This window comes from Aythya marila (genome assembly GCF_965140915.1).
Source record: "Aythya marila genome assembly, chromosome: 6".
NCBI classification, from domain to species: Eukaryota; Metazoa; Chordata; class Aves; order Anseriformes; family Anatidae; genus Aythya; species Aythya marila.
Genome location: NC_139047.1, coordinates 14,148,045 through 14,172,921, shown reverse-complemented (window position 1 = coordinate 14,172,921; position 24,877 = coordinate 14,148,045). Strand labels below are relative to the sequence as shown.

The 24,877-nt window shown below is 40.8% G+C and overlaps 1 protein-coding gene across 7 annotated transcripts in view; it reads right to left on the bottom strand.

Moving 5' to 3' along the window:
* Positions 1-24,877, bottom strand: part of PIKFYVE (phosphoinositide kinase, FYVE-type zinc finger containing) — a 61,704-nt gene that overhangs the window by 30,409 nt on the left and 6,418 nt on the right. For 5 of the 7 annotated variants that reach the window (XR_014317752.1, XR_014317753.1, XM_082763124.1 and 2 more), the window contains exons 4-13: positions 21,261-21,379; positions 17,999-18,170; positions 17,138-17,345; positions 14,586-14,675; positions 12,519-12,657; positions 9,673-9,830; positions 8,550-8,661; positions 6,657-6,804; positions 6,000-6,167; positions 674-736 (exon numbers count right to left, since the gene is read on the bottom strand). Coding sequence is in view for 5 of the 7 variants with exons in the window: in XM_082763124.1 (XP_082619250.1) it covers positions 674-736; positions 6,000-6,167; positions 6,657-6,804; positions 8,550-8,661; positions 9,673-9,830; positions 12,519-12,657; positions 14,586-14,675; positions 17,138-17,345; positions 17,999-18,170; positions 21,261-21,379 (1,377 nt within the window). In the remaining 2 variants the exon portion in view is untranslated. Of the gene's footprint in view, positions 1-673; positions 737-5,999; positions 6,168-6,656; positions 6,805-8,549; positions 8,662-9,672; positions 9,831-12,518; positions 12,658-14,585; positions 14,676-17,137; positions 17,346-17,998; positions 18,171-21,260; positions 21,380-22,194; positions 22,260-24,877 lie in introns of those variants that run through there. The other 2 variants (XM_082763126.1, XM_082763123.1) reach the window with 2 other exon arrangements.

Genomic DNA, 24,877 nt, shown 5'->3' with positions numbered 1-24,877 from the left:
CCTTTTACTCCTCTCCTGCAAAAGTTCAGTTAAAAGCTAAGTATTAGTTTAGCCAAAGACTTAATTCTTCTGGCTGCACAGACACTGGGATTTCCCCATTTGTTTCCTTCTCTCCTTTGAGCTCACTAAAATCAAGAATATCAAATGGAAACAAAAATCCCACAAGTGCACCTGACTACAATATTGGAAGGCAGATGATTTTACAACTCACAACTGTGTCTGATCACATTTCATTTCAGAAGTAGTAGTGCTGGTGACCAGAAATCCAGAAAAAAATGAGATGAAGCTTTGAATTGCTCTGTAGAAGGAGTGCAATTAATCCTATCACATCTTTTTTTTGCACAGAAAGTTAGAATTGGTGTCTTATAAATGTTTGTGGGTGGGGAAGTTACAAACAAAAGTGATGAACCCTGCTACTTACACTTACTTTAATAAAATAAAAGGTTGAGTGTTTTTGAATGAAAAATTTGAGAAGTGAAAGAAATTTGAGCTTGTAAGCACATTAAAAAACAACCAAATATAGTCTATATACCAGTTTTGCCACAAGTAGCTTCATTTTTACTATCAAGAAAATATTTCTAAAAGGTCAAAAACCTGTTAAAGGACTACTGAAGAACTTGCATAATTATATTAAAGCACGCACACAACTGCAACATTTGAAGTTTCCCCTTACCTTTAATAAAAGCATCACTTATAGAGAACATCTGCTGCCCTCCGTTGTCAGGATTCAAGTACTCTGAAAGAAAAGAGAAGAGGGAGATAGGCGGAGACAAAAATGACAGGTTATACTGGTATGCCCATATAATTATGATGTACACGCCCACACCAGAAGAAGCAGCATTACTCATGTAAGCGTTTAGTCATCAAGCTGTTGCTAAATCAGTGAGTGATCAAGACAAGAATATCCTCTCAGTCTTGTTCTATCAAAAAGCTCTAGGAAGACAAGAAAACACTATTTATTACTGCGAAGAAAACAAGGAAGCAAAGCAGAGATGAGCACAGACTGAACCAGCCCTTAAAGAGTCTGCTCCCTCAACTGGCACACACTTCTTAAAGATATGAATACAGTTGTGTCAGGCTGTGAGAAGACACCATGGGAATGTCCAGACAGCAAATGGCCTCCTCATTCTGATCTAAAAATGCAGCTTCCGAAGCCATTCTGATCTCACACTCCAATAAAATATTTTGGTGTTATCTCAGACTCAGTGAGAGACCAGCCTTAAGATTTATCTTGCACAGTGAAGGAAGCAAAGGCAGTTTACATTTGGGAAATCAGATGAAGCTCTACCTACTACACTTCTTTAGCTTGCTAGATCACCACAACTAAAATAGCACAGTGATCTTTCAAGCAGACCGTCTGGCTACACAAATCTTGTTTCCTCTAGAGACCATTAGCCTGTTGTGCATTTAGTTTACTAGCTTCTACAAGAAGGGATTTTAGTAGGAAAACAAACAGTAGCTCCATTTCTTATGCAGTGTGACCATTCATTATCACCTTTCCTGAGGACAGTCCAGACTTACTGCCACAAACAATGCAAAGCCAGGCTTCATACTCCAACAGAAAGCAACATGAAGTTGACAAGACACAAGCAATCACAACTCTCTGAACAGCAGCATTCAAGAGACCCTTTACATACCACCATTTTAAAGATCTGAGCTTGTCTGCAGTTACCCAGTTTGAAACCACATACTCAACAGATGATCAGTGCTCCAAACTTAAGGGGCACAACAAGGAGGTGCAAGTATCTGTTGCAGCTCAATGGTTATTTGCAGACTCCTTTCACCTCTTGCTTAGATTAAGCATTTAGTGTTAGAAGCAACCTACCTTATTATATAAATTGTCTCACCTTCAGCATTCACCCACAGCTCCACAGATTAGCTAGAAAAAGTCATGGCAGACTGCCCCTATGCACAAACATGTATACCAACACCTCGAACCCTCTCTACCTTGCAACAGCCTCAGGGCAGAAGCTCTTACTTTAAACGCACTGAAATTAGATCTGACATATAACCCTGCCTGGCACGGCCAAAGCAGGAGTAATCCCTAGCTGAAACCTAACCTCAGTTTTTCTCTGGCCAAAGAAGCAGGTGACACCTTCAAACCAAGAAAACTTCTCAAAAATAGAGCTTCACCTCCTGTAACTTTGCTTCCTTCCACTTGTGTCCCAAGGGAAGCTCCTGACAAGGTAAGAAATCCACACCTCTTACTAGACCAGAAAGATAACACACCAATAGGTGCGAGTGGCTAATACACACAATTCTCACCTCACATCATCCCTACTTTTATCACACTCCATGGAGGGGAAGAACAGGACACAAGGACACCCAGAGGTTCCCATGGCATATTTTCCACCCTGTTTGCAAGCAGTTAGCTGTTAATAAATTATCATATATACTGCCCTGATCAACTTCCCTTCCCCCCCCCCCCCCCCAAAAAAAAAAAAAAAAAAAAAATCACCTCCCCAGAATATACAAATTCCTAAGTCTAATATTTAAGGGAAGCCAATACCACAATGCACGCAAATTCAAAGGTCTCCAGTGTAAACCAGCAAGCACCTTCTTAATAGGAGCTCTTTTGGTGCACCTTCTGACAACCGGACTCCAAAAATCTTCTTTCCCTTTCCTAAGTAGATGCTGCCATCAAAAACTCCCAAAACACCTGCCCTACCAGGATCACAGATACTCGGCTGCAAGGACATTTTGAAAATAGTCTCCCATATTGACGACTGTATCCTCTTTGAAAACTGCAATTAAAAGTAACATTTAAAATAAATTGATCCCATCATTAAATCTCCTCCCCCAATTTAAATACAGAGAGCAGTATCACTTGGTTTCCAATTTTGATACATCCCAGAAAGTACCGTTATCTTTGGGTAGATGATACTGTAAATGAGTCACTATATTCGTTTGTAAGATACTACATGCCAGCTAACTTAGAGTCACTAGAATTTCACAGGAACACATTGGACATTAGTCAGCCTATAACATCATAAGAAGTCCTGCCACTAGACCCAGACTATACACAAATCACTGTTATACACCTCAGCCAGTATATCACAGGCTATTGCTTCAAATCAGCTGACCTCTGTGACCAGTGAAAATTGCTGCATATCCCTTAATCAGATGAAGAAACTCAGTAACCACTTAGATCAAAGTTAACCCACACTTCTAGCACTGATGTTTTACCCCCTCAGTACTCTCCTAGTGACTGTAATTTACACAACTGTGAGGAAAAGGAATTACTACACTCAAAATGTGGACATCATCTTCAATTTTGCTTCATTTTTCCAATGAAAATGAAATCACTGTCACCTAGCCTAAAGACAAGGCAATTAGGATGAAATCTAGCCCTTTGCTCTTGACATAATTGGCACAAGGAAGCTACAAACACAGTGCCACTGAGTAACTGTAAGTGCTCTGTTATTAAAATAAACATGTCCCATTTTGTATAGAAGTTTAACTATCTAGTCTTGACTGTCTGAACAGTATCACCATAATAACCAGCAATACCTTAGAACATACCTTTTGTAGAAAATAGCCTGTGTTTTCAACTTACCCTGGCCAAAAGTCTTTGCTTTCACTCAGACTTCAATACGTTCGGGAACAAAGTTTTTAAAGCCAGATATTTCATTACCTTGTGCAACACATGGTTTTGTCCTATCTAATTTTCGGAAGCCTTCTACAGCAAATATCTGAGTACCTAAGAAATTTCAGTTTCCCTGTTGCCAGGAAGCATTTCCTGCCATTTTAAATGTTGGCAGTCATTTTAAGTTGTTGCTTCCTGGTTAGTTCTTCCCACTAAAGACTGTCAGGATAGAAAGATAAAACAAGACCTGCAATAAGTCCTCTGTACCTGCAAAGGGTACCAATTTTTCCAAAAACTACAGAATAATATTTACCTCTCCACAACGTGTTTTAACAACTGACACCTCCACTTTATCTGAATTCTAGGTGTATTACTGATATTTTTCTTCTTAAGGGAAATCCATTCTCTTAAACAGAATTGTTTCCAGTATTCTACTATAAACTACACTCCTACAGAATAACCTGATTAAGGAACCACACATTTCAGGAACAACTAAAACACCAGATAGCTGAGATCCAAAGACAGCACAGCGCTGTCAGTACATACAATTCAAAAAGCAGAAGTGTCTTTCCTTTCAGTTCCCTCACTACACGTACTTGCCTTCTCTGATGATCTTCTTTGAGCGCTCTGTTGTTAAGATCTTTTTCACAAGAGCTTCAGTTTTGGCTATGAAAAGCATTGACCTAGTTAACAGCTTCTGAGAGAGGTAGGCTCTCTTACGTTTCCCCTTCATCACGTAAAGCTTTTTGCATAGAAAGACCAAGATGCATCCAAAACCAGGATTACTGCTCTACAAGTCTTTTAACGCTAGCCACAGCCAGTTTCAAAGCAGCTGACTACAGCCTGTTTTAATGCCAACACATGCTTATAAAGATAAACCTACTACAGCTGTAAATTCATAGGACACTGCAACACACCTGGGCCTTGTTCAAGCTCTCTTAATCCAACATCTCTCTTTCCTAATAGGAATTCCTTGTTACATTTTCCCTCTCCACATTTTTGCTTCCCTTGCAGATGTATTAATTTTTCATTTGTTTAGGGCATGAGCTGGAAACAAGACAAAAGGTACCATTAACAAACTGTTGTCAGTAGTGCTGACAACTCTCCCTATTTTAAGTCATTGTGATCAACTCAAATTTCAGAATTCCTGTGCTCCTTTTTAAGGAGAAGGGGAAAATAAAAAAAAAAATCAGTTCTTCTAGATATATTTTTAGCAAATAACAAAAGGGTGACTTGAATAACTACTGATAAATGCTCCCTCTAATTTTCCTCACTCTCCCTCCCTAAATATCTAACATACATAGCAAGTCAGCAGGTAGTATTTCTTCTCCCTCCTTCTCTTCAGAGAGAATTTCACAGTTTCAGAGAATGCAATCTGTATGTAAGCATAAAGCTAAATCTTGTAAACTGATCCATGTTAACAGAAGAGACCTGCTAGACTTCATGGAAGGATGAACTCATTAGAAGGAGTTCCAGTTATTTAACACTGGATCATCTTTTAAAGTTGGAAATTCTGTAGGGGGGTGTTATGGGAGTGGAGACATAATTAAGAATAAGAAACTCCTCAGAAGCACTAAAGGACAAAACTTTGCAAAGTTGTTGTAACTTGTAAAGAAAGAAAGCAAAGACATCAATTGTCTTTGACATCAAAATACCCAGAACGTAAAACAACTAGAATATACTACGCCCATGACACTGGCAAGCTCTGGACTCATTAAGTTCTTTTGCAATTTATGTAATGCAACTATAAACAGGTAGGCACTATTTTTTTTTTTGCTCATATTTAGTCTTTTGCTCATATTTGGAATCTTTCAATTCAGCATTTAAGAGAAAAAAATCTAAAGAGGTTTTCAACACTATTTGATTTCTTGCTACTTAAGAGAAGGTTCTCTTGAAAAAAATGGAATGTATATGGATTAAGTTAAGCCATACTGCCCATTAATAATATTATTCTTCTGTCAAATGTAAGTTTACTGAGGTAGGATTAGAAGCCAGTAGAGTTCATCAGTTTATTTTTGTTCATTTGGTGTTTTTTTTTTCTGCTTGCTTTTCCAGTTTCATCTCAAACTGGAGAGATGGGTATCAATCCGGTTTATGCATGGACTATTTTTCCACCCCAGCAAGCCAGAAACTTTATGCATGGATATGCCCTACTATGTGTGGACAGCAGGACACCTCCTTTCAACTGCAAAGAGAAAGTCACAGGGGAAGTTACACACACTGCAGAGAAGGCAGTTCAACATGTCTCGTGAGCCTCCTCAGAGGTAAGCGTATCAAAACTGCAAGCAAGTGCCAGCTAGATATCACACTTCCCCCTCTGTAAGACAGCTACTAAAGTAGTGTCCAAATCGATCAGTGTTATTAGGGCCCAGCTCTCCATCATGTGCAACTCCAGCTGGTGACTACCTCATACCTTTTTGGTCGGCAGGGTGAGGGGGCACATGTGGGTACTTGGAGTGCTTCTTGATATGGAAGTTCACGTTGTCCAGCTCCACGTTCAGGCTGATGGAGGCGGCTGAATCACTGTCCATTGTGGACTGGAAGCTGCTGACTGAAGTGCGCTTGCTAGGGCTGGCGGAGTCTTTTAGTGTTGGGTAAGGGGGAAGATACATGGAGGAGACGGGTTCAAACGGGTATCATGAGGGTACCAGAGAGGAGAAAAATTGTCTTTAATACATAAAGACCAGTGTGAAATACTACAGGAATACAGTATTTTCATAGTTCTTACTTTATCTTGATCTGTGCATGCTGACATATTGGGTCAGCATTCTTCAGTGCATTACTATAGAGCCACAAATCAAGCAGAAGTCTGCTTGAGAAACAGAAGGCAGTTTACATGCTTCTCCTCCACTAGAAGTATGAAGCTTTTTCAGTTCCACTAAATACAAAAAACACTGCATCCATCAGAAGAAACAGGAAAACTAGCTAGGTTATAGTTTGCTTAGATCCCTACAGCCCCATGCACACATACACACAAGTAAAGCAAGACATGGTTAAACTACTATGTCCTGAAGGACTGCGGATAACAGGGAAGAAGGCAGAATGAGAACGAGACTCAGCTGAAACTCACTGGCCAAGTTATCTTCTCCTTCATCAGCAATCTGCTCTGTGTCACTGTCATCAAACTTGATGTCTTTGAACCAGGATGGCTCAGAGTGCCCCTCTACAGAGTTCACGGAGTCACTGTCTGGAGAGGGGGTTTCCGAAAACTCTGTGCTCTAAGTAGACAAGGAAGAAAAAAGGTGTTAAAGTGCAGCTCTGATGATTTCAGCATATTCATTAAGCAGCCTTAAAAAGCAGCCAGTTACAAATGCAGATCACATTTTTTTAAAATTAGAGAATACTTCTGGGCTGAGGCAGGTTAGTCATAAAATGATCCTTCAGCACAAAACAGGAACAGTTTTGAATGGGAAACAAGCAATTCCTTACACTTCCCACAGTGTCCGGTCTTTGCTTCCTCCCCACTTCCAGAGAAGTTGTGACTAAGTGGCACTAAAGGACAAGTTCATTCTACTACACATTTTCTGTCACTGCACCCACCTAAGCAGTTCTGAATGTTTGTTATCCCCAACAGAAGTGGGTGATGATCTTATCCTTTGCCCAGAATCCAGCAGACTAAGCCTAAACCACTGGAGTGATTCTGTGATTGACCAGTCAGAGCAGCTCTAAGTTTCACTCACATGAAACCGGCTCTGTCAGGGGCTCCTGTGTCAGAACACCTGGCTATAGCACCAGATAACCCAGAGACTACCTAAGTAATAACCATCAGCCAGTCTGATGCCCCATGCCACCTCAACATGAAATTCTTACTATCATCCCTTTGGCTACAGCAAGTGCAGCAAGCAACTGAGTCACCAACAGTTTCTCCTGACTCTTGTTTAAACCAGGAGAAATGGGATCACATAGCAGCTTCAACTGTGAGAACAGAATTGGCTTTAAAACTTGAGTAATGTAATTCCCTTACAAATAGTTACAAACAGATCCACAAGCATTTGCTAGTTAAGGGCAAGGTTTTAATAGCGAGCTGGGATAATGTGGTTAACCAGCTGACATTCTGGATGAAGCTCAGAGCAATTTCAACAGAAGACCACGTGATTATGGCCAAAAGCTGAAACATGCAATGAAAACAGGATGCTAATGGCTGCAAGCTTTCTGACTGTGGCTCACAGGAAAACTGAGCTATTCTTCACTGTGAGAAGCTGCAGAACATGCAAGACTTAAAACTAAATGCTTACAGGTAACAGAGACTAGATGTATCCTGTTTGAGTGAAAAAAATAAAACAAGAAAACACTGCAATCCACTCTGGCCAGCGACTGCTTTTACCCCTCATCAAGTTTGACTGCAATGAAATATGGCAGGATAGCATCTCTGATCACTGGTTCCCTGCTTTCCCCTCAGTTAGCCAGTCCTAATTGGCAGGCATGACAGAGACCTCCTCCCAGTCCTTAATTACACGGCTAAGGTACTGAATTCCTTATTGCTGCTGTCACTGGAGATTGGAAGAAGGTTACCTTATGTCCAGCACTGTATATCTAAAACATTCATTCTTTGAAAAGTTTTAACGAAGCTCAGTACCAGTCCTCGCACAGCAGACTGTAGACTATGCACATTACAAACAGCTGCCAGAAACACTGACTCTGCCATTCCAAGGCCTCTGGAAGATGTCCACCACGAGAGGCACTGGCCAAGACTGAAGGCCTTTTCCTCCCCTTTAGGCACTAAGCGTAGCAACTCATCCTCCACAAAGGAAAGCCGCAAAGTTTTCTGGGCAAATGCAGCTTCCTCAGGCTTTAAACCACTAAGGGAAAAGTCATGGACTCTAATTCTCTACACAGGAGAGCTTATTTAGAGAAACACATTGGCTGCTGAGAAAGGGACTGAAAGAGATTCTAGTCAGCAGCCAAACACAGCAAGGACCATAGTATTCCTGCTCCCTCCCTCAAATCAGATTCACCCTTTTACCTGTAACGGTCGGTACAGGGCATACTCGTCTCGGAAGAGCTGATCATGATGACTGACACAATCTAGCCAACGTCCATCAACCAGTGCTTGGCCTATTGCAATGGCTTGGACTCTGGAGGTATAAGAACAGAGACTGTTTTTAAGTCTGGTTTTAAACGCATACGGTACAAGTGGAAAAAAAAATCATTTGCTACACTGACTCCTGTATTCCACTGACATTTAAGCAGACACTATTTAAAATGTTGTGGAGAGGCAGCAGAGTGTATTGTTCAAGTATGGAGTTAGACGAAGAAGTTCTCAGTGCTCTAAACTGAGAAGATAATTGGAGGAGTATAAACAGTATAGCTTTAGCTTGAGTTATAGATATCGATCTGTTCTGTGAGAACCCTGGCTAGACAAATATGAAAACCATCTTAGTTTTATCTCTCTTGCATAGTTAAATACACCTGATTCTTTATACCTATTTACAATACTGAGAGCCCACCTAAAATTTAGCTATCAAACTCTACTAGTGATTTTTGATCCCAAGGTCAGACTGGCCCTTTGAAATATTGGTGAACTCCACAGTTTGCTTTTGCACTCCAGAGGTGAACAGATTAAAGTCGATTTTTCCCCATTTAGCAACATGGAAATGCTTTGCATGGCCAAAATCTCTTTTGTGGAGCTGGGAGAACACACTTTCATTTTGACCTGTATGTTATGAAGTAGAGGCTTTTGCTAAGAGGTATCCAAAACATCCATTGCTCTGTGACTCTGCAATTGCTTTCCATTTACAAAAGGATAGCAGAGGTCTAGATTTTTTTATTTATTTATTTTTAAAGAGAGTTTTTATAATGTATTCATGGTTCTCTGCCCATTGAGTGATATTTAACCCATAAATCTGCCTCTCACATCAGCTTCTGAACCAGCCAGCACCCTGTTCCTTGTTTTATTTGGGCAACAGTGAATCAGAACCCTACCTGCTTTGGTAGGCAGCAAAGAGGTAGGTCTGAATTTTGTTTCTTTCTCATTTTCCTGCAAAGTGATCTATCTCTGGAGTCTGAAGTACCTAACATTAACTGAAAATCACATCCTCCTGCTACAGAGTCAGACAAAACCTGTCTTCCTAATGCAGCAGGGTTACCTTGTGGTTATGTGCCCATTTCTGATGAGCCAGTTGACCAGGTCTTTTCCCACAATGCAGTTGGGATGTGTCCGCAGCCAGTAGCGATGGTCTTGGAACTCCATCCCACTGTTGTGATGGCAGATCTTCTTCCACAGATCTTTCAACTGGACTGAGTCCTGGATAGGGAAATGCGCAAGTTACTTACTAGTCTGACCTCAGCATTGGTTTCAAGAGCATCAGCCTTGGTCCTCAGATAAGCTTCTAGATCAAGAACCCTCTAGAAACAGGTATAAAATCTAAGTCATTCTGCTCAACCTATGCAAAGTTGTAAAACAGAAATGGCAGACTAACATGAGATCAGCTCCTTGCATCATTTATACAAAAAAGAGAATAAGTAAGAAACAAGGTGGTTACACAAAAGAGTTAAGAGGGTTTGGGGTTTTAACAGACCAAGTTTTTCTACTACCTACAACATACTTATGCTCTCGCTGCTGCCTTCTTGCACCCTCGTCTCAAACTCAGGTGGTGTGTGCAAGGCCAAGGAAAACTCATCCTTTGGAAGAGGGTTGTTCCATGCTCATCCTAGGCTTTGTGAAGCACCCTAATTCATTATCCAGCCTAGAGAAAGCAAGTACTTGACACTGCAATGCACTCTGCCACATTCACATTCTGATATACCATTTGAGTGCCCCCTTTTGTAGCATCCAGTATGAAGTCAGTCTCTTTTAGCCACCACTAATTTTGGCCACTAAGGAAAAACAAACAAACAAACAAACAAACAAAAAAACTTAACTAATCCCTTTTGAAGTTACAGATCTCTTCTCACCAACTGGAACACTTTAACCTGTGCCCTGACCTTATTTTCAGGCCTGTTAAGCATGTGTGCCAGCTCTTGTTTAGGCTATGCTCCATCCAAACTGAACTGTCTGCTTTGCACCCAGACCCTTTTGCTTTCACAAATGCACCCAGGTTTGGCACAGAACAACTGTTGCTGCTGAGTGGGAGCAACTTGGTATATACCCTGGGATTGTTTCAAGAGCAACAGAGCACCCCAAGGAATGGAGAGAAGTGCCACTGCAGCTCACTTTCTCAAATGCCTTACTCATTCTACTTTTGTGCAACAATAAAATGCTTTAATTAAATTTTAACTAATTCCAGCTTTCCACTTAACTGCCAGACCCGTATTATTCTATTTTCCCAAGGGTGCCATGAGATCTAAGGGTTTTGCTCCACTTTTGTTACCAGCTGCCTTTCTGCTTTTATTTCCAGCACTGGCTGTCCTGGGCATCATCTTAGAGCCAATGTCAGCAGCTCCACTGCCACACCAGGTTCTGTACCTCCCCCATTTGACACTGTATGTGTCACAGGACCATGAGATTTCATGCACGTGGCAATTCCACAGTTAGCTGCCTTGAATTTTACCCTTAACTCACAAAGGGAGTTCAGAAAGCTGGACAAACTGGCAGAACACAACAAATCCTTTCAACTCAAGGATTGTGACCTCTGTTTTATAGAAGTATGTGCTTACTCCATGTACGTACATCTTCCCGCTGTTTCATAAGCGAAGTTCATTAGTTTTCTGAATGCAGTGTGCTAACCTTTCAATTATGTCCTGATACAAAGTCAGCCCCACATGCTAAAGGCATTACACAAACAGTGGGAATTCACAGCAAATCCGACATTAACTAACACTACATCTACTTCATGTACTTACATGAACAGAAGTGATACTACCAAGCCCCTTTTCCCCCAGCTAAGAAAACGAACAACAAAATTAAACAATGTGAAGCTGAAATGCACTGGAACTTGATCATCTTGCTCCAACTTGCATGCATAGCATTTTAGATTTTGCTTTTTCTGCATTAACTTGTGTGTGGGGCAGAGGGGTTGTAAAGACATGCCTTAAAAATGCTTCTGTCTCACATGGCTGTCTCTTTACAGAGCTGTGCAACCCAGAAGTGTTTCAACTTACTCACATACATTCTGCTGACATCAGACAAATGCCTGTGGCAGGGGGGTTGCAACTAGATGATCTTTAAGGTCCCTTCTGACCCAAGCAATTTAATGATTCATTCTATGAAATACCTGAGAAGTTTACTTTCCATTGTCATTTAAAATCAGGAAGGTTATCTTGAATTTTTGAGTGTGAAAAAGCAGTCCCCTCCCTTTTGCTCCATCTTGTTTTGCCTCATTTGTTGGAAACTTTTCTCTTCCCCACAAAAAGGAACACCATTTTCTACTTAACATTGTAAAATAACTGCCACCTACAGTGCTCCCATCAGAAGGGAGGAGATAATAGAATTACTTAGAACACTTTGTTGTTACACATTGATTTTTCTTTGAACAAGTATGTTACAACGACCTTCTAAAAAAACATTTACATTCATTCTGCAAACAAGGGGAGGGGCCAAGTTTTGTTTAGGTCCAATAAGCTTCAACAGCTTTAAATCATTCATCAGGGTATAACATTCTGAAACAACCATTTAAAATTCCCTTTTATGTAGGCTACAAAGAACGTGGAGATATACAGAATCAGATCATGTGCTTTCAACTGCACTTGTGGCAAGCTGAATCCACACAAAGCTATGGTATACCAACTCCACACACTAACGCACTTCCCAAGACTACAACTCTACACATCTTTATGCAAACACCACATAGAACTATGATTTGCTTCAGGAGGACAGAAAAGCCCAAAGCAGTATCAATATTCTCCATCCCTGCACCACCTGGAGGAGAGGTCCAGGTGGTGCAGAGGTCAGAAAAGGCTCCTTAAAGGCAGCAAGATTCTCCCACTGCATGATACAAGGAAGCCGAATGTTACTGCCTTCACAGAGCAAGACAAAAAGAAACATGAAACGTACCAGAAGGATTTTGCGCTCATCCTCACTGGTCTCTGCCTTCATATGCGTGCGACTGGCTTGGGGACTGACAGATGTCTCGTAGGTAGGCACCATCGGTGAACCCGAGCGATCCAGCGACAAGTTAGTGATGCTGGCTGACCTGAAGTACGAGGGAGAAGGATTGAAGTGTGAGTGTTCGTTGTGAGTTGCTTCATGGGAGCAGGCAGTGATCTTACAGCATGCTCAGAAGGAGCTTAACTCCTTGACGCTGTTCTCCCTCCTTGGTACAGACTTTGCTTAAAGCTCCCCTTTTTCCCTCCCAGTAAAAGGAGAAGAACAGATCCCTAGGAAGCAAGTATATATTCTTCTGGAACATCCAAGTTAAATTAAAACTCTTATAAAGCTTTATCTGTTTTCTACAAAGTGCTAAGTTTAGGCACAGCAATTCATACATGCCTGCATTTGAACAGAGTGGGAAAGGAATGAGGTGCTGAATAATCAGAAGGTCCAGCTGTTTGAACGCAAAGCAGATGCCAGAAAGGGCAGCCAACACCAGGATCCCTGTCACAGGGCACAGACATTCTCCCTACCCTTGAACCATTCAAAATTCCTTCTCCTCACATCTCTGAAATACATGACTGACAGTTTGCAGTGGTCAGAAGTTTGTTAGACTGTCTGCTGGACCTGGAGTCCTGTCCAGCTGGCAATTTTCCTTGTACTGTGATACAGAGCATTCACCTGATCTTAAGCCCAACTGTTAGGAAATCTGGGCGATGCACTCCAATGCAAACATACCATTTTGCAATAATCATTGCAAAGCTACAAACGCACATACAAACTCCAAATAACCTCTGCTCCAGTATCCCATGGCTACATTAAGCCTCTGAATAACAAGAGTGCAAGTTCTTATCACACAGCAGCTGCAAACATGCAGCATAAGCTAGTAATGCTAACAGTGCTATAAGGAGTGCACATGGAGAACATTTCTGCATACAACAACAGGGAAGATCAACATTTCAATGCTGAACTGACCCAAGAGGCTTGCAGTAGTCTCAGTAGTGAGAACTGGTGCCAGCCCATAGCCTTTGGAATGAAACTCAGCCAATTAGCAAGCTCTGCTTAACAGATACTCTGTTTCCAAGAATTCTCAATGGAAAATATGGCCAAGCCCAGGTGTGAAATACAAAAGCTGAATTAGGGTGGCATTGCTTCAGCAAGGTAGTATGCATTGAAAGTACAATAGAAATAGCTACTTTTTTTTTTTTTTTTTGAGCAGGAATACTAGGCTGATAAAGAGTTTTACTTGGTTCCTTTTTAGTCATGTATGCAAAATCAAAAGGAAACTATGTTGGCATTACACATCCTTATACACTTAGGGATAATAAGCAAAATTTTTCTGTCCTAGGCATTCAAGTGAGGCTAAAACTCTGCCTGTCTTCTACTACTCAGATGTCCTGAAGTTGAACAGAATCAGAACTGATAAATCAGTCTGGCAGTGTAATGCAGCTGAACAGCTCCTTCTTACATGGAACATGAGACTGACATTAAAGCCCCTTATTAAGTATTCCTCCCACTTATTTCACAAGAGCTACTTTAACTGTGTTGCCTATCTGTAAGCAGCAGGGATTTTTAATTTACATGAAAGGACATTAAGCTAGGCCAGAACAGTCACGCTCCATTTCATATCTGTGTGCTTATCAACACCAATTATATCCAGGACTCAAGTGTATTTAGTGGATATTATATACTACAGCTAGATCATGAATAGGCATAGACATAAATGTTAATTTCAACAAGTAGTTTGGGCCTGCCACAGCCAGCTTAGAATCATCCCTTTACTGTAGCATGTAGGAAGAAAACATGCTTTTAAAGTAGACAATATCAATGCACACAGGAAGCAGAAAAGTACCCTCAAGGTCTCATGTACAGAAGTGGTCTTTCCGTACCATGACATACAAATTCAGGGAGTCCAGTTTTAGATATGTAACAGCATGCTCAGTAAAAACAAGACCCAAAATACAGGCTTTACAGTGAAGAGTGTGCTAGGATTGCATCCAGAACAGGAAATACACAGATACGATTAGTTACCTATTTCTAGCTGGAGACTTCCCTGCATCCTCCTGAACAGACCCAAGGCGTGCAGACAAAGTGGTAGTTGAAGAGTCTGGGTGAATCAAACTGTACGGGGAAAAAAAAAAAAAAAAAAAAAAGAGCATGCTAAAGAAATTTGAAAGACTTGTCACTTGCAGCAGCATCAGAACAGCTGGAATTAAAATACAGTTCCTTATAATGCTACCTCATATTCACACCCATTATAGCTAAATCAGTGACGTAAGGAAATCTTTCCCTGTATGTTGGCCGATGAAAACAGGGGGACAGCATTTAAGTCTCCTTTCAGACTCAAGTCCTGAACTCTTCAACCCTCTTATATTAACCTGCTTTTCTGCACTCTTCTCTTACATCCATTTCTTACAGATTCTCCCTTTTATTACATGCTACTGTTCTGTGCTTTGGAGGTAGAGGCATTGCCTCCATCTCCAACACCTCATCTTTGCAATACAAGCGATGCTATCTGCAGCTATTGCTTAACAGCTTTTATTAAGATACAGAAAAGCTTCTGTAATTGTTTAACCTTATCCTTATCACCTTTGCCCTCTTCCTTCCACCCCAGGAAGGAGGAGATCAGATGTACAGAGACCTACAACATAAATTCCTACTGGTTAAACTACGAGATACAAGCCACCACACTCCAGCTGATAACAGCTGTGCTGGCTGTGCTCTGGGTTGCAGACATGTTACCAGCATAATAAGCGGTCTTCACAAGAAAACGTACACAATACAACTTTGCCTGAGTAGCTTAGCTGTACTTTCCCACTTTACTCTTTGGCTGTTAAAGGACACGGCCCTTCAAGTTAGTTAAAGCAGGCAGCTATGCCTCTATGCTACAACAGTTCAAAGATTAGAACAGCATCAGACAAGTAAACACAGCAGCACTCTCCTAAATGCCTTTCTCACTGCTTTGCACCACAGAACAGGAGTAGAGGCATAAGCCTCATCTTACATACATTTTGGGAAGAGACTTAACCTCCAAGTTTTCTTTTGAAGCAAACTACTTCACATAAAGAAACCACATATAGAAAGGTTTGCTTTCATAGAGCACCAAGTTCCCGCTTTCTACTGCGCTGCAGTTTAAGTTTAATGTCCTGAATTTAAACTTCTGAAGATCAATTAGGAATTTACCAAATGCACTATTAAAAAAGCACTGCAACCCATTGTGGAGTTTTTTATTTTAACAGCAACAAGCACTGAAGAAACACTGAATCCCCCTTAAGCAATAATAAACTACCTAATTTTAGTCTTTGTCCCTCTCATAGATAAAAACAGATCATGTTTAGGCAGGGTCTCCCAGAAAGACTAAGCATTCTAAAAGAGCAACAGTTATCAGCCTTTCAAGAACAGACACCACTGCCCTCCAGTGCTATAAACTGCCCATAATAAAGACAAATACTTTCTGTACATGCCCATGACTAGAATCTGTTGTATTGAGATGACACAGATACTAATAAACAGATCAGAAGATGGAAGTAATAATACCTCCTATTACTCTGTACCTGAAAGAGCATTCTGAACACACAATATTCCCCAATTCAAAATGTGGTAGTATTTATCCCAAGCACTTCAATATGCTGCTTTGGATGACTATGACATTAAACTAAGGGTACTTCCCTTTATTTAGGCCTTATGTCGATTATTTCATTGCTTCCATATAGGAGCACCATACTCTGAAGAGCAATATGCAAAGCAGGAGTCAGCATATCTTCTAAAGATGGTTCCCGCTGAGATTTTTCCTTTCATACTTTCAGAACCACTAGAAGAGCTCTCCTGAAAGAGGCATATATCACTAATGTTGCCCCTAGGTCCAGAGCCCTCAGAAAGGCTCTGATTCAAAGCTTCTTCAGTAGTTTCACACTTGACTGCTCTTCTGTTTTTAGGGAAATGAGCACAAACACCATATTTGATTATTTCTTCCTCCCCCACATATTAAAAGAACATAGTACTTCTACTCAAACAGTATGCAAGTTAGTTGCTGAAGACCTTGACTTATTTTACTTATCTTCCAAAAATAAAAACTCCCTAATTCAAGAGGGATAGAAAGAAACATATTTTGAAAGGAGATCAGAGAACCCTTATAGCTGTCCCTTCAGCTGACACAGATGGCGACTGCCACCATTTCTCTTATTTACACAGGGAGCATCTCTTACGTTCTCTTGCCCAATCACAAACCTGACAAGTAACTTATCAGTGTTACACTGACTTCTCTCAATACAGTGGTGGTTAGAAGCGATTAAAAAAAAAAATACCACACCCATACACCAACACCAAAGCCTCTGCTCTGTCACTGGTATAGAACCGATGCTTCAGTAAGTTAAATGAAAAACTGAAAATAATTTAAAACTCCACTAGAAAAGTTTTCACATTTCAACTTGAGAATATTAAAAGCAAGCACAAGACTAGAATCTTTTGACAAGACAAATGCTTCTAAGTTTACCAAATATAAACCACCAGCTTTTGTCTCAGCAGGTGACAGCCTGAAAATACAGTTAAGATTCTAGAGCTTAGCATGAAGCCATTCGCCTTACCTCTGCCAGGTTAGATCCTCCTCCAGAAAGATGTTGCGGCTAGCTTTACGGCTCCCAACCGGTGTACGAGGCTCGCCAGGATCCAGCACTGACACAGAACAGGCAGAATCTGACAGAGCATTTAAGTCTTCTCCAATGGAGTTGCTATCTGTGGAGTGTGCATAGCTTAAGGCTATTTTGCGGCAGTAAGTACAGGCTCGGAGATCCCCTATGAAAAGAGGAACCAGACAGTGTAAGTGAACAGGAACAAAGAGTGCTGTGTTCCTGCAGGATCAGAGGTGTGCAGTGGTGGGGAAAAAAATGATTTCCTGCTTCAGAACCTCTTTGCATATTTAAGTCCAGTTCTCATATTCCCTTAAAGAGCAAAACCCCAAATAATTATACACTAAGGGTTTTTCTCTGAGTCAAATGATGGGTAACACATGATACAACAGCCAGTCAGATATGACTTACCAGCCAGTGTTTGGAGGTAAGGACTTCCTTCAGGAGATGTCTCACATTTGGTATTGGAAATTTCTCTCACCCTCAACTAGAGCACACAGCCCATTATGTTTTAAAATTACTATTATTAAGCATAGCTTTTACTTGGGCACACTTTTTGCAGCAAACATCCTTGTTACACAGTGGCCTTATTTGTTTTGTCATCATGAACAGTGTTGCTACAAACAAACAGATACGGCACAACCCACCAATGCACATGGACAAAACAGTAGAATTAAGTCCTGTCATTCCTTATGCTTATTTCTAAGACTGCTGGAGACCCGTACAACATCTCTAGCAGATGTCAAAATCTAAAATGCAGTAGTCCAAACAGAGTTGAGCACACGGACAATGTTCTACTTCTCAGAGAATAAACCCTACCTGTGTAGCCCATGAATTTTCCAGGGATTTCTTGATTGCAGCATCGACTACAGAAGATCTGTCCGCAAAGTCGACAGTGGTGTCTCCGCCGGAAGGTGGTGAATTTCTCACTGCAGTCATAGCATTCTTTGCACTGGCTGTCAGGCATCCAATATTGCTTCAAGTCACTGTCCTACAAGGGAAGGCAGCAGAGAAAATTCATTTGTGAATACAAAAAGCATGTTTACATTGATGATTGCTTTGTAGACTGTGCACATAAAATGACAATATCACTTTTTCACGTCCATCTGTGCATGTGCACGCTCTTGGGTATAAACACATACATGCACAGAAAGAATTTTTCACAGGGTTTTATAAGAAGCCAGAAAGCTACAGCAGTTCTTAGCTGTGAGACTATGTTTAATAAGCCTTTGCTTTCTTGATCCAGCATGAGAGGCAAATAACGAGAGGAAAAGCAAAATAAACAAGCAAAAAAAAATATCAAGAAGTGTAGATAAAAGTCAAGAAGCAGCAAACATATGAAGTATTACTTGTTGTTCTTTCTAATTTGCCCCTGGCACAACAGGCCCTTAACCAGCACAGTTTAAAATCAGCTGAAGTTCAGTTTTCCGGGGTAAATTAAGCTATCAGGAATTTTCAATGCAAAGATAATTCCAATAGCTAACATTAGGATGTACTTTGAAACAATTATGGATAAATGTAAAAAAGTTTTATTACATGGTCAAACTCTTCAGAACAGTAAACAGTTGTAAAACCCTTGTCCCAGACTGGTGTAGGTTCAAAACTCCAGGTTAACTGCCACGTGAAGACACCTGTGGCATACACATTGAGCAGGTAACATCATATACTGGTTATGCAGCATTGCTGCAGCCACAGGAAGTTTTGTCTCATTTTTAAGGTTTGAAAACAAAGAGGCAAAACCTCTATTTGTTACTGTAGCTATAAAAAAAGAACAGGACAAATCTCTGTTAAAATTCTGAGCACAGCAGACACAATCACCATGGATGGAGGCAACTGCTAGCGGTCACATGATGGCTCTGACTGTGAATCATTCTTTGCTCGAGTTCAGTTCTGGTAATTAGCCTTTTCAGAGGAACTGAATGTGTGTGATTTTTCTTAGGAAGAGAAAACACTGCATGAATTTTCTCAAAACAAGCCAGGAGTAAGCACAGAAAATAAAGCTTATCTGTACTCCAATTTTCACATAAGGGAAAAAAAGCATACCCTGAACTGGGGCTTATTTTTGGATGTTCACAAAGTGAGGTTTGACATGGCCTCAAAATTTAACTAGCAGCTAAAGCATCTGTGATTAACACAACAACAATTTCTTGCTCTTCATTCAAGACAACTCACACAGAAAGAGTCCAAAACTGTTCAAGAAAGTCTAGAAACCTTTAACATGAATATTAAACTTCAAGCAGGAAAAGATGCAAAGAAAAACTTTGCCAAGGAACTGCTGCAAAGCTGGTGGGGACCCCGATAAACAGTTTTTGCTGTGGCTCTGCAGGATGAGTCAAGTCTCTGTTTGTGCCACATGGACAGAGGGGCTATTCCAAGCAGCAGCGCATAGCTTCTGGAGCCTCTGCCCACCATCCCTCCCACACTGACTCTGCCACACTTGCACGTGGCTGGGTGTTCAGAAACTCTGCCATTGCTGGTTTCTCCGTATTTAGAGAGAAGTAAGGAGGCAGGAAACTAGAGACACCTTCCAGCTCTCTGCTTCACTCACGCTGGAACCAACATTCATGACAGGAACAGCCTTCAAGGTAGGATTCGGAAAAGAGGTCTGGCCCCTGTTAGCAGTAAAGGTTGCTTTGAACAGCACCTTTCAGGATCTGACATGCTTTCTACAATAGTAAAGTGGCCTTCTGTAGAACTAAACCAACTCCACAGTGAAAGAAACTCTTGCCTGAAGTGACTCAAGCAAGACATAGATGCAGGCAGAGGCAGCAAGGCATTACCATTTGTACAGATGCTGACAACAGACTGCTTCCAGAGACAGATCTTAACTCATTCATTTACTGCTGCAACTTGCCTGTTTGAGCACTAACTTCTCCAACAGCCTCAAAGACATCTGAATTTCCAGTGCCTTCAGAAGCTGACCCAAGTTGAAAAATTAGTAGGGGCCACCCTCACTGTACTGCTCGCTGCAATGAAAGGCTTGAGTTTTGCCCTCAAAAATATCACTCTGACAAAACAAAGTTATTTTTACAAGCAGAATGGGACTGAAAGTTAAGTGAGTTTACTCAAAGTCTACCTGTAGAAGATTATCAAGCCAAAAGCCTTTTTCCAGTTTAAACAATTTGATTAAATGTACTTTCATAGAACTATAGAATGGCTTTGGTTGGAAGGGACCTTAAAAACTAGTTCCAAAACCCCCTACTATGGGCAGGGATGCCACCCACTAGACCAAGTTCCCCAGGGCCCCATCCAACCTGACCTTCTGGGGATGTGGCATCCACAGCTTCCCTGGACAACCTGTTCCAGTGCCTCACCATCCTCTGAGTAAAGAATTTTTTCCTAACATCTAATCTAAATCTCTTCTCTTTTAGTTTAAAACCATTCTCCTTTGCCCTGTTCATTAACTGCCCAAGCAAAAAGTTGTTCTCCATCTTTTTTTTTTATAAGCCCCCTTTACTTTTGCTTCCTCACATCTTGGTCCCAGACACAGCTATTTATATCATGACTTATAAATAGTTGTGGCTTCTTTTCTCAACTAGATCCTCCTTTTAAAGGCATCATCCAAAAGAGGAGAGGGAGGCAAAAGCAGCAAGTCAGTAGCAACCACCAGACCCTTAGCCATTTGAATCAAATTGGTTAATAGGACAAGATTTTCAAGCAAATATTGCTGAATATCTATTACCATGGTAAGTAGATTTAATTCACTCCCAGAATTCTTACTACTTGTGACTGTCAACGTGTTTCACTTCCTCCCATTTCCTTCCTTCAAGGAAGAAAACAGTCAGGAAATACAAGACAAGGTAATACAGAAATAGGAAGGAATGTAAAATGAGAACACCTGGTCCAGGTTCAGAAAACTGAACAACTGGCAGATTTCTGATTCTGACATGTCAGAAGTCAGCATCAACTTAAATTTGTTTCCCCTGGGCTCACACAGTAAGTTTTGAACTTATTCACTCATTCTTCATACATCTAAATAAAAAAAATCTGCATGATGTATCCAAAAACAAAGCTCAAGGAAGCCCAGTAAACCGTTCAGTTTCTAGATACTTCGGCCTACAAGCCCTCCTAAAAGAAGTACCTGGCTCTTCCCCTCCATGATTTCTTTGAGGCGCTTTAAGACAGTGCTGAGGCTTCTTAACTGAACTGCTGTTCGAGGATCATGACTTCCAAGAGGTGGTTCCACTTTCCTTCGATTGTCTGGAAAGGAAGGGAGAACAGTAATATTTCTTCCATGACATATACATATTTACATTATTTACATGACAATATGAAAGTGCATTAGAGAGAAAAATGTTTGTGTATATATATATGCACATTACAAAGTTAGTGTGTATTATTATTTCTTGCCCTACATTCCTCTTCCCCAAAAGGAGCTTCTAATGCCAGATAGCTTACTTTGACATTTAAAATCCTAGTCTCCAAGTGTTTACAAGAACTGATTTAAATTCTGAGAATAAAAACATCTTTTACAGTAGAAAATTGAGATTCAGTCTACAACAGGAATCTTGTAATCATTTAGAAAGCACTGAAGGCATTTAAAAATGCCTTCTAGGATATTAATACTCAAAAAATAACTGTAATAATTTCTACATTCATTCTAGGACTGGTATAAGCCAATGCCTTAACCTGAACATACTTAAACATGACTATAGCAAGTCTAAGGACTCCATACTCAGTTTCTATTACAAAACAGTAACTCACAATAAAATTTATCCAGAAGTTTAGGCAGTTTTTTTGTTGAAAAAGTTTTTTTTTAAAAAGTGGAGCTGTTGAGAATTTGTACAGGTATTCTTGTTTAACTATACCGAAGAGAATATTGAATAAGAAGGTAACAGATAATTTCTTTCCTACAAAATTCCTGATCATAACTAGTACAGCAATAATTCAAAGCAAAAATGGTCCTTCTCTCCGGAAGGATCTGCAGACAGTGCTGTATTTACCTTAACATCTAAATGTTTTCAGAGTCACTTTTCTATATCGACAACTTTCCTGAACAGTTTGAACTTCCTTACCAGCTTCGCTGCTCTCCATCTGACTAGCATTTCATTTTGATTTCCCGAGTCCAGGAGGAGCAGACATGGCGGCTTTCTGTTTACTGCTTTAGAGACCACTGATGTCAGCGGGAACGCTGGCAGCAGCGCTAGCAGAAGGGTGTTAACTGTTGCAGTGCAGCAAGAAGCAGGCTGTGCCTCTCTGGGCAGGAGATCAAAGCCCTTAGAGTAATGTGATTAAAACTGTGGGATTCCGTGCCTCCTTTTCAGGTTCTTAGTAGGTATTTTTAGTTAATCAACCCACACGTGCACATAGTGACCTCTGTGCAACAAAGAATACACAGAGGATTTTAAAGAGACCCTAGAGTGCTTAAATGCAGTTTCATGGCTAGCCACTTGGGATTTATTGAAAAAAATAAATAAATATATTTTTTGGCAGGACCAAGTTGAATATTTTAGGGTGAATAAAGTGACTTTAATATTTCAAGAAAACAATAATACTGTAGAAGTCTTTGGCTCCTCCTTACTTCTATCAAAAGGTCTATGCTGCATTTACTTCCTGGACTTTCCTGCTGTGACTTTTCAAGAGTATCTTCTTTCCAGGAATGTTGCTTCCAATTCAGGAAATCATTGTCAGGAAATTATTGGAATAAGCTATAGTCCCTGCAGTACAGGACACACTCTGTCCAAAACACCACTCTCACAAAAGGATTCATCTCTATCAAGCTCAACTTGATAAGGAGCAAGGTTAACTCTTGCTCCTGATTCAAACTCCATCACTGTAAGCACCATGGTCACCTTCTTAGTTAATGCATACATGATTTACCGTTACAGTACTGAAAGCATAAACATCTGTATTTGCTTATTTCATCAATAAATCTGCAAAAATCACCTTCACTTTCACAAACATCAAAGTCTTTTCAGGACAACCAGCTTATGCAGCAATCATGTTTTCTATCCTTTTCTTTCTCATCTGTACATTCACTAAACACAACCTCTACATATGAAAGGAACAACATTTATATTTCCAATTTGGCTTATTTCTAAGCTATTTGTTCTCCATAAGCAAAAAATTAACTCCTACAGATCCAAAAAACATTTACACATGTCAACAGTAAGCCTCATCCTTCCTGTATGTATTCAAAGTAGAAAAGTTTTTTGGGAAAACCAAAAAACATACCCTCTGAAACACTGCATGTTTTTCTCCTCATCTGAACAGTGATCAGTTCTGGGAACCTGGAATACCATCCCAGCTATTCATTTTAAGGTGAATGACAAGTTAAAAATGTTACAATAACTCCTTTGTTGCAACCTAACTGGTAATTTCAGTTTACAGGCAGCTGACCATACACTACCTGCAGATGTAGAACAGGCAGCTTCACACAGTTTCAACACTAAAAAATCAACCCTGCCAGGGATGCCACGGTTTTGCTAATACAACCCAAACTGCTTTCTAGTTATCCATTGCCAAAGTACATAATTGCACATTCAAGTGCACTCTGACAGCTCAAACACTGTACGTCAGTGACTCGAGGAAGATGTGAAATACCTCATTTCCCAAGGCCTTTTCCAACGGAAAAGAGGCTGTGGTCACGTACTTGATGCTTCCCAATAGCCACCACAGGCTTTCCTCAGGCCTTTTTCCTCCCTCATGCACTGGCTGGCCTTTCCTTACTCCTGCTAAGCCCCTTTCCCATTCCGTCTTACTGCCAGTCAGCTACAATCTCATAGCACCAACAGCATTATCCTGCAAGACGGGGGGGACAAGCTAGAATTGCTTTTACTAACAATTCCCCCACCTCCAATAAGTTAGCACTTCTAGTTTTCCTTCAAATGGAAGCTGTGACATCATCTCAGTACCAGATTATCTTTGTTCATTTCAGCACTTTGAAATCACTCAGCTGGCAGCACACAGAGGTGGCACACACACCACACACTCCAGTACAGCCAGCTGGGCACGCTGCCTCTGTAGAAGTGGTTCCAGCTCTCCAGCACCCTACTGCTGTAAATAAGGATACAACAGATTACCCTAGAGGGAGGCCACAAGCCAGTGCAGAGTTTCAGTACTGGTTCTTCCGCCACACAACCCAGAAAACATCTCTGACCTAACCCAGTATCCAGCAACTTCTCCTATTTTTGCAAAAGCCATGAAGATGCTATTATAATGTTTTGGTGTAAGCAGTCACAAGGAAGCACATGACTGAATTCCTACATATTTGATGCTAGACACTTTCCTACAAAAGCCATCATCCCTTCTTATTCTGCACCTGCAGTTGTCAGAAAGCACGGTCCCTGAGGACCAGAAGTATCTGCTGCACAGACAGTGCTGGCTGAGGGAGAGACTGGGATAGGAGTCATCTTCTTGCATCTTCAGGAGCAATTGCATTCCGCCTTTCTTTAGAGGCACCAGCAGCCTTGCTCAGTCTTTTATTTATTCATTTCAGTTTGTTTAAACTTTGTGTGTTAGTTAAACTCAAGGAGGCTAGGGAGACCTTTGTGAGGGACTTAAACATTTTCCTGCCTATACTTGCCCACGCGATTAGGAAGAAGCACCTCTTAGGAGTAATGGCCAGGCCTAGAGCACTTGGAGACTGACAGATATGAGGTTGCAAGAAAGCTCAGCTCAATCAGACACCTCACTGTCACTGAACTGACTGGGTGAGTCAATCTACACATCTAGGTGTTTGTTTATGTATATCACATC